Raw genomic sequence first — 14514 nt, 5'->3', positions numbered from 1 at the left:
CCCCCCCCCCCCCCCCCACCTCCAATGTACAGCCCCACCCCATCTACCCAACCTCCCCCAATGCACAGTTTCTATGTCAAATGTATATACTCTTCCTCTGGATTTTTTTAGTATCACAAACAGTACTGTATTTGAAAATCTGGTATGTCATAAATGTATAGATGTAGCAGTACTGTCTATCTGTATGTCATGTGTGTCATATGATGAATTAAATGGGGGACCCTGATGGAAACAAGACGAAAGTCTTTCTCAGGTCTGCATCCTCTTAACAATTGTATGTATTGAGCTGTACTGTACTGTACCCATTCTGCAATCTGTTAATAAACTTTTCAATCAATCAATCAATCAATCAAACCTCTACGTGTGAACTGTCGTGTGTACTGTCAGAGCACCCCCAAGCGTCTGTGATTGATTTTGAACTGCAAGGACAGTGAGTGAGCCATAATATTTGACCAAACATCTCACCAGCAGATGGCGGACTTGTACTTTTGGTTCATCAACCCCATGATACAGTATGAAACCCATGCTCTGAGGAAAAAACAATACATATAGCTGCAAGAAGGCTATAAGAGTGCAAGTCAAATCACTTACATTGATGTTATGATTCATAAAGTTTTTTTTTTTCATAAAAAAAATAAGAACTATTGGTGATGTGCCTTTTCAAGCAGTTAACCACATTGACACAGTGAAATTTTCTTTGTCAATCCAGGGCCCTGCTATATGACTATCACGTATTATTACACCTTTAAGCATGGGGCCGTGGTTAACCTAGAGTAGACCAATGCAAGTAGTAGTCTGTACCAAGTTCATTGACACCTCCCATAACTGCCATAAGTCTCTACCGGTTCATGATATATGAAAAGGGGTGGGGCTTATTTGAATAGACAATGATGGAAATTAATTCAATTATAAACGCTTTTAATGTGCAGGTATATCAACGACAATAGGTTCACTATGGCATGTCCACGTTGAAAAGAGGAGGCTCTAAGCAGCGAACCCGTGTAGTATTGTGTGCTCTTGTGTTCAAGAGATGTAACCGCATACATAATATAATATTTCAATGGACAATGATGGAAATTCATTAAAATAAAAGACTTGTCGTTGATTGATTTAAAAAATATTTGAGGCCTGCTGTCAGCCTACAGTATGTGCAACGTTTCATCCTAATCGGCCGCTGTGGATAGACAGACAGGAAGACAGACACACGCAACCAAACGCATAATCTCCCTCCGCCCACTGGCCGTTTATATTGTTGTTATCTATCACAAAACAAGGTCCAGAGAGTGTCACAGAGAGTAATATTTATTTAAAACCTATACATTAAAAGGACATACAGTTTCCAATAATGAGGCAGTGATAATTGATTGGTAATAAATAATATAATCCCATCTCTCCATTTCCCCAACCCAACTTTTTCCTACATTGCCAGTTGAATCCCCAGCTCTTTATTACATAAGAACATGTTATCTCATATGGCATCAATCGTACTGTAAATGGCAGTCCTAATTTCAGGTAAACATGAGCAAGACACTTACAGTATTGTTTACATTCATCTAGAAAGGCACTTCCATTGTGATATTTTTTAACAGAATAATATGAAACATTAATGCTAATAATATAACCAATAAAGTAATTTCCTTTCATGTAATAAAAAATATAGGTAGCGATAAGTTAAAATGGAAAATCTCATCTGCAACATACATTCTGTCACATAGCCTACAGTACCTAAACGTCTAAAATGTTGGACTAAAATCCCCAGTTCATTTGGGATGTAAAAAAACAAAAAGAAATATCTCACGTTGTTACCTTCAGCTCATTAAAATATATAGCGTATAATAAAATACATACAATAAAAAACAGTTCACATATCAAATCAGTTGATTGTATTAATAATAAAATTAAAAGTTTTGAGTCATTTCGATTCTGTGAGGATGGGCACAAAACATACTATGAGACCGAAATTAATTACTAAAATATTATACTTTTTGCACCATCATAAGAACCGCCTGTGGAGGTCACTACGGTTAGCTTGTGGAGCCATGTTGCATCCATTACTGGTCCTTCCGTAGAGAGGTGTAGTACTCAGTCAAGACCTTCCAAGCCTTGGGGGCCATAAAGCCATCTGGAGGGTTCTCACCACTCCGCGCCAGCTTCCTCATTCTGGTGCCAGAGATGAACTCAAACTCAGTATGTCTGGGAAAAGTGAGATAATAGAGGAAGGGTTAGATAGTAAGAAGAGCAGGTAGAATTGGCAGAGGAACAGACAAGGAAATACTCTACTGCTTATATCAAGATATTTATCTGATTTTAAAATACCAAAGCTCCGCCTTGCATGGAAACATGCAGCAGATTATAAGCACACTTAAAAGGAACACGCCAACATTTTGGGAAATTAGCTTACCGTCTTCTCCAGAGAGAGACAAGAAGATAGATACCAGTTTCCTCTCTGGGCGTTCAGTAGAAAGCTATCTGGCTGCATGTTAGCCTAGCTTAGCACAATGAATGGAAGTGGACATGGCCGGTTAGCCTTCGGGAGAGGTGTTAGTTGGACAATGCCTAGGCTAACCGGCCATGTCCGCTTCCATTCATTGTGCTAAGCTAGGCTAATATGCAGCCAAATTCTCCACTTGCACAATCTCAAAGTAGCCACTTCCGGCTGACTTCCGGTTGCCAATGGCACTTCCTGTCCCATCCAAATACATTGGTTTTAGCTACTTTTCTCCCCTTATTTAAACAACTTTGTCGTCACAGAGAGGCAATGAAACGTTTGTATTATTATAGTATAGAATGTATTTAATAAGCAAACGTTTGTCAGCAGGGTTTTTGGGCTGTATTTCATGTAAAAACGTTTACTGTTAGTTTCCTTGCTCAGCCAGCATTAGCTAACATAAGCTAGTGGTTAAACAGGCCGGATTAGCTTTGAGCTAACTATCTTTCCCGACCCATGTATTCATTCCATTCTAAACATAACGTTAGTTTACAAAACATGACCCGTCTATATAACGTTGAGGAACAAATTATATAGACGGGTAATGTTTTGAACAACTAACGTTACGTTTAGAATGGAATGCATCGGCAAAGATCCGTTAGCTCAAAGCTATTCCGGACAGTTTATCAACTTCCTGTCATTTAGAAATATGATTTTATAGTGAAAATCATTACCAAAACGTCCGGAAAAACCTAACGGGAGCATTATAGACTGTCATACAAATGTACAAATGCTATAAGGTGGCAAGAAATGCACTATAAACAATACTTTGCGGCGTCGTTTCTTGCGCTAGCCTCTGCTAGCCAGCATTAGCCTTAATAGCTTTGAGCTAACTATCTTTCCCGACCCATGTATTCATTCCATTCTAAACGTAACGTTAGTTGTTCAAAACATTACCCGTCTATATAATTTGTTCCTCAACGTTATATAGACAGGTCATGTTTTGTAAACTAACGTTATGTTTAGAATGGAATGAATACATGGGTCGGGAAAGATAGTTAGCTCAAAGCTATTAAGGCTAATGCTGGCTAGCAGAGGCTAGCGCAAGAAACGACGCCGCAAAGTATTGTTCATAGTGCATTTCTTGCCACCTTATAGCATTTGTACATTTGTATGACAGTCTATAATGCTCCCGTTAGGTTTTTCCGGACGTTTTGGTAATGATTTTCACTATAAAATCATATTTCTAAATGACAGGAAGTTGATAAACTGGCCGGAATAGCTTTGAGCTAACGGATCTTTGCCGATGCATTCCATTCTAAACGTAACGTTAGTTGTTCAAAACATTACCCGTCTATATAATTTGTTCCTCAACGTTATATAGACGGGTCATGTTTTGTAAACTAACGTTATGTTTAGAATGGAATGAATACAGGGCGGTTAGGTGGCCGAGCGGAGATTGCGTTCGTCACCAGCCCCGGAGCTGTGAGCTGGATTCGCCTGTTCGAATCCAGCTCACAGCTCCGGGGTTGTCACCAGCTTGGCTGGCCGTCTGCACTAATACAATTGGCTGTATTAGAGGGTGGGAGAAGCTGGCGGGGTGGGTCCGGGTCGTTGTAAACAGCGACTCCTACAGTTCGGTCGGGGCGCCTGCTAAGCGCGGATAGGACTCGAGGGGGATAGTGTGGTCCTCCCACACGCTACGCCCTCTCGATGAGAATCCGCGCTGCCAGGTGAAAAGAAGCGGTGATTGGCTGGACGTGTGTCGGAGGAAGCACGTGGTAGCCTCCACTCTCCCAGATGATCTGACTGTGGGGGGTAAGTGCGCAGCGACCAGGAAGGGACTGGGAATTGGCATACGACTAACATTGGGATGGGAGAAAATCGGAGGAAAATGGAGGGGGAAAAAGACAAAAAAATAATAATAATAATAATGGAATGAATACATGGGTCGGGAAAGATAGTTAGCTCAAAGCTAATCCGGCCTGTTTAACCACTAGCTTATGTTAGCTAATGCTGGCTGAGCAAGGAAACTAACAGTAAACGTTTTTACATGAAATACAGCCCAAAAACCCTGCTGACAAACGTTTGCTTATTAAATACATTCTATACTATAATAATACAAACGTTTCATTGCCTCTCTGTGACGACAAAGTTGTTTAAATAAGGGGAGAAAAGTAGCTAAAACCAATGTATTTGGATGGGACAGGAAGTGCTATTGGCAACCGGAAGTCAGCCGGAAGTGGCTACTTTGAGATTGTGCAAGTGGAGAATAGCTTTCTACTGAACGCACAGAGAGGAAACTGTTATCTATTTTGTCTCTCTCTGGAGAAGACGATAAGCTAATTTCCCAAAATGTTGGCGTGCTCTTTTAAGCTATATTGAGCTTTACAGAATGCATAGTTAGAATTTGGGGAATTGTCCAAGAATGTATTTATTCCACTGGCTAATTCAGCTCTCTCACCAGGAGAAATTAAAGCATGCTCATGGATTGTTCGTGTTTCCTTTACTTGAATGCTAGAAAAATGTATGTGAAGACCGCACACTTCTCTCTTGCAGTTAAAAATATGTTTATTGGACTATGTTAGTATTGCCAACATGTTTCGGACTCTGCTTTCAGGGTGATGAACCACGAAACATGTTGGTGATGCTAACTGACGCTAACATAGTCCAATAAATATATTTTTAACTGCAAGAGAGATGTGTGCAGTCTTCACATTCTTTTGTCTAGTCTTACAAACCGATGACCTGATTGGGTGTGCGTTTTTAAATTACGTTTCTACTAACCTACTTGAATACTAACAAATAGCGTATACACATTGCTTTACAATTGCACACAAGAAGATTAAAACACAAGATAATAATAATAAACATTATTTATATAGCGCCTTTCTTTCTTTTCATGCCTGAAAATACTAGCTGAGATTGAAGGGCTGGTCATTAGCAATACATATTTCCAAGTACAGTAGTGGAATTAGCCTCAGGCAGCAGGTATGACACAAGGTTGCAGCGAATGGACTCATGAAATCAGTTCCAAGGTAGATGGGTAACACTTTATAATAACACTCAGTTATAAGACCTTTATAAGGTATTTGTAGATAATGAACTAATCATGAACAAATCATTTATATACATTTGTAAATTATTATTAAATCATTTATAACTATATTTGTATAACATTTACAAATTAGCTCTACATTATTTATAACTCATTATCAACATTGTTTGTACTTGATTTGTTCATCATTAAATAATGTTGTTTAATGTGTAGTAGCACATTTGTAGATGCTTTGAAAAATGGATATGAAAAAACTACTATACTGTACCTCCATTTGTTCATGTTCAACAAATGATTTGTTAAGACATTCATAAAACATCTATAAATCATTTGCAGATGCTATTGTGTGCCCTAATCTAAAGTGAAGCATATTCATCATTAACAAATGTATAAGTGTGTTTATTTGTGGACTTTTATGAATACACACAAAGCAATTACCAGACTTGTCTTTTCATGTTTAACAAATGATTTGTTAAGACATTCATAAAACATCTATAAATCATTTGCAGATGCTATTGTGTGCCCTAATCTGAAGTGAAGCCTATTCATCATTAACAAATGTCTAATACAGTTAATTATTTGTTTACTTTTTCATCACCTGTTACAAATGTTGTAGACAGCTTTCGGATACACCCTTCTTTGTGACATCAAACAGTGACAGAATTAGGACTATAGATAAATGCAATTTTATTAACATATAAAATACATGTGCATAACATATAGTGTAACTAGGACCTAGGACCCAGGAGGAGTAGAGGAAGTATCGGGTGAGTGATACGAGTCGTTTTTTCATATCCATTTTTCAAAGCATCTACAAATGTGTTACTACACATTAAACAACATTATTTAATGATGAACAAATCAAGTACAAACAATGTTGATAATGAGTTATGTTGTGAAGGGCCAGATTAAACCGAATATATATATTTATTATATATATATATTTAATTGTATTTGTATATTCTCTAATATTCCCTGATATCCCTTGTATATTCCTTGTACAATATGCATTGAATATCCATTCTAGCCTACTGAACATCCCATAATAGTCTCCATTCTACTATTGGTCGAGACCTTGGTGCCAGGCTGCCATACCCCCCAGACCCAGTTCAAACGTACCGCTCAACATGTACGAACAAGTCCTAGTTCCGCGTAGGAATCTGGCTACCGCACCACTAATGGGACTATTTGTTCATAGTGCGTATATATACTGCGCTACTAAAGTAGGACTTCCTTTTCAGTCCAGTTTCTTACCCTCCAATAGAGTCACAGACGTAAAGCCTCCCCGCGACGCCACGTGTGGGAGTAAGGCCAAGTTCGGCTTACCATCGGTATTGAGACATCGTGTATATTAATATTTGAATAGTCATATTTGGCACTATATCGTCGAGTTGGACGTAGTCTATTAAGCTAATAATAGTCTGTTAATATATAGTGCTTCGTGCGGTGAGAATACTACCGTAGTCAGTACCCCATCGTTTCGGGCAGAGAACTGGCTGCTTATCCAGGGTGGTTGACCCCACGTGAAGCTGCACCCGAGGAGCCCCAGAGCCGACGAGCGAGTGGACCTGTATACCTGATTATTCTACCGACGACAGCCCGCCTTCCCCGGCACGGATTATGCTTTGTATACGTTGATTATTCCATGGATAAAGACCCCCGACACTGCCGTGTGTTGGAACCCCCCCCCCCTGGAGAGGACGCAAGGTGAGGAGACGCTCTGCAAGACGAGGTCGCTTCACGTCTCTCCTCCGTGGACCGGAGGACGCCGGCCCACAAAGAGTCCACCTGCTTTCATCTGTGGTCCAAGGATCGCCGGCGCATTGAACGGCACTACAGTGGGTTCACCTGGGATACCCTTGGCCGGATGAGGCAGCCGGATTCTACCCCCCCCCCCCCTTCCTACTCCTGTCGGCTTACAAGCGACCGGATTAACCCCCCCTAGTGTATCCAGTCTATAATCATTAAAGTACCATTGCTGTTATTCCTTAACTATTCCAGGTCGTATATGTACCACCTGCGCCTTCAGAGATTGGACATTCTCTATTGATATACCGACGAATACTCTTGCCATAAAAGTGCATACTAATTCCCATTCATAAATGTGATTGATTTGATTAAGTGCTTGCTCTACACACCATCGCTGTGTAGAAATAAAGACCTATTTCTAATTCGTACATTTGTGTTGGATCCGTTTCATCTACGTGACAGTGTTCATCATAATATATTTATGCCGTGTACTGGGTGGCCGAATATTAAGTACAAAGGTAGTGGTAGTAAGTATCATATCTAGTAATACAGTCAGGGAATTGTACCCCTCAGTTACAATTGGTCCTTCGAGCCGGATGGTAATCAGTGTAATATTAATATAGTGTTATTAATATTGAAATGGCCTATGATGAACACTCCACGAAACGATCCTCCTAACCAACGCCCGCAGCGCGAACGACGGCTCCCTCAGTACTTAGAGGCTTACGCTGTCAGTCAACAACCTAGTCTTCTACTAACAGTAAACGCGGTAAAACTAGAAAGTAAAAGTATGTCTAACCCCAACGCCCAGACTACCCCGACCATAGAGGCCCCTACGGGTTCTAATGTAACTGACCAAGTTCACGGTGGGGACCAGTGGGAACCAGACATGACTTCACACCCTGCCAGTACTGAAGAAGTAGTCCCCGATGAGTCCCGGGAGGAATACAACGCTACCGAGAGAGAACTTGGCACGGAAGAAGACGGGGAGAGCACCGTGGAGATAGAGCTCCAAGGCTCCGCAAGGAGTACCCCGAGGGAAGGCTCCCCTATACAACCGCCTTCTCCCAGCGAGGCAGAGAGGACCCTACAGCAGGCCTTCCTCATCAGCCTGAACGCCGCTGCTGAACGCGACCGACTGCAGATCCAGCAGCGGAGCGAAGAAGAGCATATACGTCTAGAAATAAGACGCATTCAGAGGGAAGAGAATGTGGCCCGAGACCGAGCAGACAGCCAGCGAGCAGCTGCTGGTGCTCTACGGGACGCAGAGCGCGACAGACAGCAAGCGCAACTAATAGAACAGCTGATCAGACGGACAACACCCTCTCCCTCCGCCAGAGGCTCCAGGAACTCGTCTAGACACACCTCCAGGGCGGCATCCCCTAGCCGAGTAAACAACCCTGAACTTGACCAACAGACGAGGTCTATACCCCCCACAGACCACCTCCCCCCACCGGTCCAAGCGAGACCTAGCAACCGGGAAGGAGCAGCATATCCTGTGGAGAGGCTAAACCAGAGACTACAAGCACTGGATGACCTAACTGAAGACGAAGAGGAAGAGGAGGAGAACCACGCCCGACGACAGCACAGTACTCTACCGGACCAGGAGGTCCGGTACAGCCCAGGCTATACTCCCGCGGAGCTGCGCTACAGACCCCCGACTCTATACACGGGTGAGCACGACGCACGACCCGCACCGAGGAACAGCACCTGGACAAGCGGGCCATGGTACACTGCCGGTACCAGCCCATACCAAGGAGCGGGAGGAGACTCGCCTAGGAGGCCTCTCCCCCAACGCTCGCCGATGTATCCACAGTCAGCGTCATACATTGGCACGCCTATGGTACCCGACTTCACCCAAGAGAACTGGGCCCAGTATACAGAACTCCGCATGTGTCTGGAGACCATGTTGGTGGATGTATTGGATGAACGCCATAAATACGCCATCCTACTGAAGCACTTAAAGGTACCCCGCGCACATAATATAGCGCTCGCCTACGCGACTTCCACCACCCCATACACAGCAGCGCTGGTAGCATTGGACCAGAGGTATGGGCGCATATGGGATTACGTGATCCAGGAGATCCGACACATCGACCGCTTACCCCCAGCAATAGACAATCGAGCACTGGACGACCTGTCCATCAGAGTGCAGTCCCTGGTAGGGATGTTGGGAGCGCAGAGAGAGAAGGGGAGGCATGAACTTTACGCCAACTCAAATGTGGAAAGGATCTTGGAGAAGCTGCCGCCCGCTCGACAGGAGCGTTTTAGGCGGCAGAGAGACCACCGCGACCCGAATGGCCCCGAACCGAACCTCCTCGATCTAGCAGACTTCCTGGCGAGAGAAGTCAGCAGCCTATGGCTAGATACATTCGGACGGAGCACCCCTGGCTCCAGAGAAGGAACCAGACGACTAAATGATGGAAGAAGATCGGTGACTGTGATGCACCAATCGGAGTCAGTACCGAGCAGCAGGAGCCACAGTACCCCCTCCAGAACGGAGAAGTGGAAGATAGTGTGCCCCTACTGTGAGAAAGAACACTGGCTAGCGCAATGTGACTCCTTCCCCAAGCTTAACGCGGAGGAAGCAAGTCAATGGATAAAGTCCAACAAGCGCTGTTTTCGTTGTGCGCGCTCACACATGGCAGCCGAATGCCGCTTAAAGAAAAGGTGCACCAAGTGCGATGGAGCCCATCTGGACATACTTCACGACAGTAACAGACGGCGCCCTTCACCCGCACCATCCAGCAGCAAAGCGAGCGTCATGTACATCGATCCCGCCAGCAGCAGTGGAGCCCGAGTACTCCTAAAAGTAGTGCGTGTGACACTAAGCTACCAGAATAAAGTCCTGGACACTTACGCCGTCCTCGATGACGGGTCAGAGAAGACCCTTCTGCTCGCCTCCGCTGCGGCCCAGCTAGGGCTGCGGGGAAGCGAAACCCAAATGACAATTCGGACAATAAGACGAGATTTGAAGACGATAAAGGGCGAGAATGTCTCATTCTCTATCGCAGCAAGCGGCCAGCCTGAGCGACGGTACCAGATTACAGACGCTTTCACCAGCCAAGAAATAGGACTGTCGCGGTACACATACCCCATCGCCAAGCTGATGGAGAAATATGCACATCTGCGCAAGTTACCGATCCCGCTCATAGACAATGCTATGCCGACCCTGTTGATAGGCTCCGACCATGCAGACCTCATTGTCCCGATAGACCGGGTTCATACCGGACCCCGAGGCTGTCCTGCAGCAGTCGAGACCCGTTTGGGATGGACTCTCCAAGGCCCGCTCGCCAAATCTCTCAACCGAAGTACAGCCACTAGATGTCTCCACTCCCGAGTCACAGAGGGAGAAACCGCACTCCTGCAACACGTAGAGCGGCTATGGACCTTGGAACAAATGCCCTTTAAGAACGGAAGGAAAGACATGCGCTCTAAAGATGACATTTACGCCATTCACCTCCTCGAGACAGGGACCAAGAGAGTCCCGGTCAACGGCGTGTTGAGATACGCCACGCCACTCCTGCGGCGAGAAGGAATGCCTACTTTCCACGCCAAGACAGACGCCACAGAACGGTACCTGCTGAACACGGAGCGGCGCTTAGCCAAGAACCCCGCCCAAGAGAGTGTATACCGCGCTGAGATTGAGAAGCTCATCACAGCGGGACACGTCACAAAGATGGACATTAAAGAGGCTGACCAGACCACTGAATCGTGGTACGTGCCTCACCACAAGGTCCATCACAACGGTAAAGACCGCATAGTATTTAACTGCAGCTACCAGATCGGATCCCAAAATCTGAATAAAGAGTTACTGCCCGGTCCCACACTCGGCCCCTCCCTACTCGGCGTTCTACTCCGCTTCCGCCAGGAAAGGGTGGCCATCAGCGGGGACATTAAAGGAATGTTCCTGCAGGTGAGATTAGTAGAGGAGGACAAGCCCCTGTTACGGTTCCTATGGAGAGAGAAGCCAGGAGATGAGCACCCAGCCATCTACCAATGGGAAGTCCTCCCCTTCGGAACGACGTGCAGCCCCTGCTGTGCTACATTTGCACTACAGAAACATGTAGCAGAGGACCCAGCAGCGGACGAAGAGGTCCGACACAGCGTAAAGAACAGCTTCTACGTAGACAACTGTCTACAAAGCCTTTCAACCCAGGAAGAAGCCGAGGCTCTCCTGATTAAACTCTGCGCCTCATTGATCAAAGGCGGCTTTGATCTCAGGCAGTGGGCCAGCAGCGATCCGCAAGTACTGCGCAGCCTCTCCTCCGAGGACAAGGCAGCCAGCAGCGAGACCTGGATGGCCACAATCCCGGGAGAAGCCCAGGAGATGACCCTGGGATTGGTGTGGCGATTCAAAACAGATTCGCTTCACTACAGACACAAGCCCCTGACTACGGAGCAGGGAAGGCCGGCGGCGGCGCCGACCACCAGACGGAGTGTGTACACAACACTCGCCCGACAATATGACCCGCTAGGATGTATTCTACCGTACACCACCAGGGCAAAAATGATTGTACGAGCATTGTGGGACAAGGACCAGGGCTGGGACGACCCCATTCCCGCACACCTTGCATCCACCTGGAGAGAGTGGGAGATGGAGCTCCACTCACTCCCAGGCGTTAATATGCGCCGAAGCTACTTCCCACCCACGGTGAGGCCAGAGACATGTAAAATGGACTTACACGTCTTCAGTGACGCCTCAGAGGTCGCATACGGATCAGTAGCCTACTTGCGGGCCCAAGAAAGGGGGGGAGAGATCTACACAGCATTTGTCCTCGCCCGCTCGAGAATAGCCCCACGCAAGCAACAATCTATCCCACGCCTAGAGCTCTGCGCAGCCCTAGCCGGAGCGCACCTAGCCACGCTCATCCAACGCGAGCTCACCATACCGGTGTCTAGAACAATCCTGTGGTCAGATTCCACGACAGTACTCGCCTGGATCAAATCGGACTCATGCAAGTACAAAGTCTTCGTGGGAGTCAGAGTCACCGAGATTCAAGACTTAACCGAAGAGTTAACCGGAGAAACAGAGTGGCGCTACGTTGATACAAAACAGAACCCAGCTGACGTCATCACCTGGGGGATGCCCCTGGATGACCTCACCCGTCACAATGCTTACAGTGACGGCCCCGCATTCCTAAGACTCCCGGAAGGACAGTGGCCCATGCCTATCCCGAGGGAAGCAAGTCCAGAGGAGGTGGAAAATAAGAAGTCTGTGTTCTGTGGATTGAGCACCGTAGCCTCCACCGACCCTAACATAGACGATTGCACGTCCATAGAGAGTGCACAACAAAGGACATTCCTGCGGCACCACCCGGAGTGTAAGTCCCCCGCTGAAATGTCAGCAGCTAACTACGAGGAAGCAGAATTGCTTCTACTGCAGCGAGCCCAGAGAGACTCGTTCCCCGATGAATTGGCCTGTCTACAGGGAGGAAAGCCCGTCCCATCCGACAGCAGATTAATTCATCTGGCCCCCGAGAGCGACGCTCATACCCTCATCAGAGTGGGTGGTCGCCTACGCAGAGCCCCCAATCTACCGGATGACATTAAATACCCGATCGTATTGAACAGCCGACACAAGGTCACAGAGCTGATTATAAAGAAATACGATGAGGATGTACATCACGCAGGAGCAGAAAGAGTCTTCGCGGAAATCAGACGTCGTTACTGGATCCTACAAGGAAGAGAGGCGGTACGACGCTTCCAGCGAACATGTCTAGACTGCCGCAAGTGGCGCGCGCAGCCCAGCATACCAAGGATGGCTGACCTTCCTCCATGTCGCCTCCGAATCGGTGACAAGCCATTCCACTCAACGGGTATGGACTGCTTTGGCCCGCTGCACATAAAGAAAGGAAGAGGAACCGAGAAGCGGTGGGGTATTGTATTCAAATGCATGACCACCAGAGCGATACACATCGAGCTTCTCCCGACCATGAGCACAGACTCATTCCTTATGGCCTTCCGTAGATTCACATCACGGAAAGGAAGACCGTCTACCCTATTGTCCGATCATGGGACAAACTTCAAAGGCGGCGAAAGAGAGCTGAGAGAGAGCTTCCAAGCTATGGGCCCAGAACTTAAGACCCACCTAGCTCCAGCACAGGTTGATTTCCAATTCAACCCCCCAAACGCACCCCACTTCGGTGGCACTTGGGAACGAGAAGTGCGCTCCATAAAGACAGCCCTGTACGCAGTACTTGGGGCCCAGACTGTGGCGGAAGAAGTCCTAATGACAGTCCTCACGGAGATTGAGGGAGTACTTAACTCGAAGCCCCTCGGATATGTCTCCAGTGATGTGGCGGATATCGACCCAGTTACCCCCAACACACTCCTGATGGGGCGGCTAGATCCCGCGTTACCCCAGACAATGTACCGGCCTGAAGAAGCGAACGGCCGACGAATGTGGAGGTACAGCCAAGTATTAGCCGACAAGTTTTGGAGCAGTTTCCTTCTGCACTACCTACCGTCTCTACAGACCCGCCAGAAGTGGGTAAAGGAGAGAGACAATTTGACAGAAGGAACAGTCATCATGATTATTGATCAATCACTGCCCAGAGCTATGTGGCCGGCCGGCCGCGTAAGCAAAGTGATCACCGGTGCCGACGGCAAGGTCCGAGCAGCTGAAGTGCTTGTCCAGGGGCGCACTTACACCCGTCCCGTGGCGAGGCTCATAGAACCGCCCCGACTCCCAGACACAATCGATGATGACCATGACCCTATAACCCTATGACTTTGTGAAGTTGACTGACCCCTACAGCAAACCCTTATGTGTAAATAGACAACGCGATTAATCTGTCTCTGTTTAACTGATTAGGTCTGGGACCAATCAGGGGGTGGCTGTTGTGAAGGGCCAGATTAAACCGAATATATATATTTATTATATATATATATTTAATTGTATTTGTATATTCTCTAATATTCCCTGATATCCCTTGTATATTCCTTGTACAATATGCATTGAATATCCATTCTAGCCTACTGAACATCCCATAATAGTCTCCATTCTACTATTGGTCGAGACCTTGGTGCCAGGCTGCCATACCCCCCAGACCCAGTTCAAACGTACCGCTCAACATGTACGAACAAGTCCTAGTTCCGCGTAGGAATCTGGCTACCGCACCACTAATGGGACTATTTGTTCATAGTGCGTATATATACTGCGCTACTAAAGTAGGACTTCCTTTTCAGTCCAGTTTCTTACCCTCCAATAGAGTCACAGACGTAAAGCCTCCCCGCGACGCCACGTGTGGGAGTAAGGCCAAGTTCGGCTTACCAT

General features: G+C 46.4%; 1 protein-coding gene across 1 annotated transcript in view; it reads right to left on the bottom strand.

Moving 5' to 3' along the window:
* Positions 1 to 1286: 1286 nt before the first annotated feature.
* Positions 1287 to 14514, bottom strand: part of LOC311234492 (bifunctional 3'-phosphoadenosine 5'-phosphosulfate synthase 2-like) — a 41759-nt gene continuing 28531 nt past the window's right edge. Inside the window, exon 12 of the mRNA XM_084321705.1 lies at positions 1287 to 2193. Coding sequence (XP_084177831.1) covers positions 2052 to 2193 — 142 coding nt within the window. The 3' untranslated portion in view covers positions 1287 to 2051. The remainder of the gene's footprint in view (positions 2194 to 14514) is intronic.

The sequence above is a fragment of the Notolepis coatsorum genome (assembly GCF_963971535.1).
Source record: "Notolepis coatsorum genome assembly, chromosome: 9".
In the NCBI taxonomy this organism is placed as follows: domain Eukaryota; kingdom Metazoa; phylum Chordata; class Actinopteri; order Aulopiformes; family Paralepididae; genus Notolepis; species Notolepis coatsorum.
This window is presented reverse-complemented; position numbering and strand designations above follow the sequence as displayed.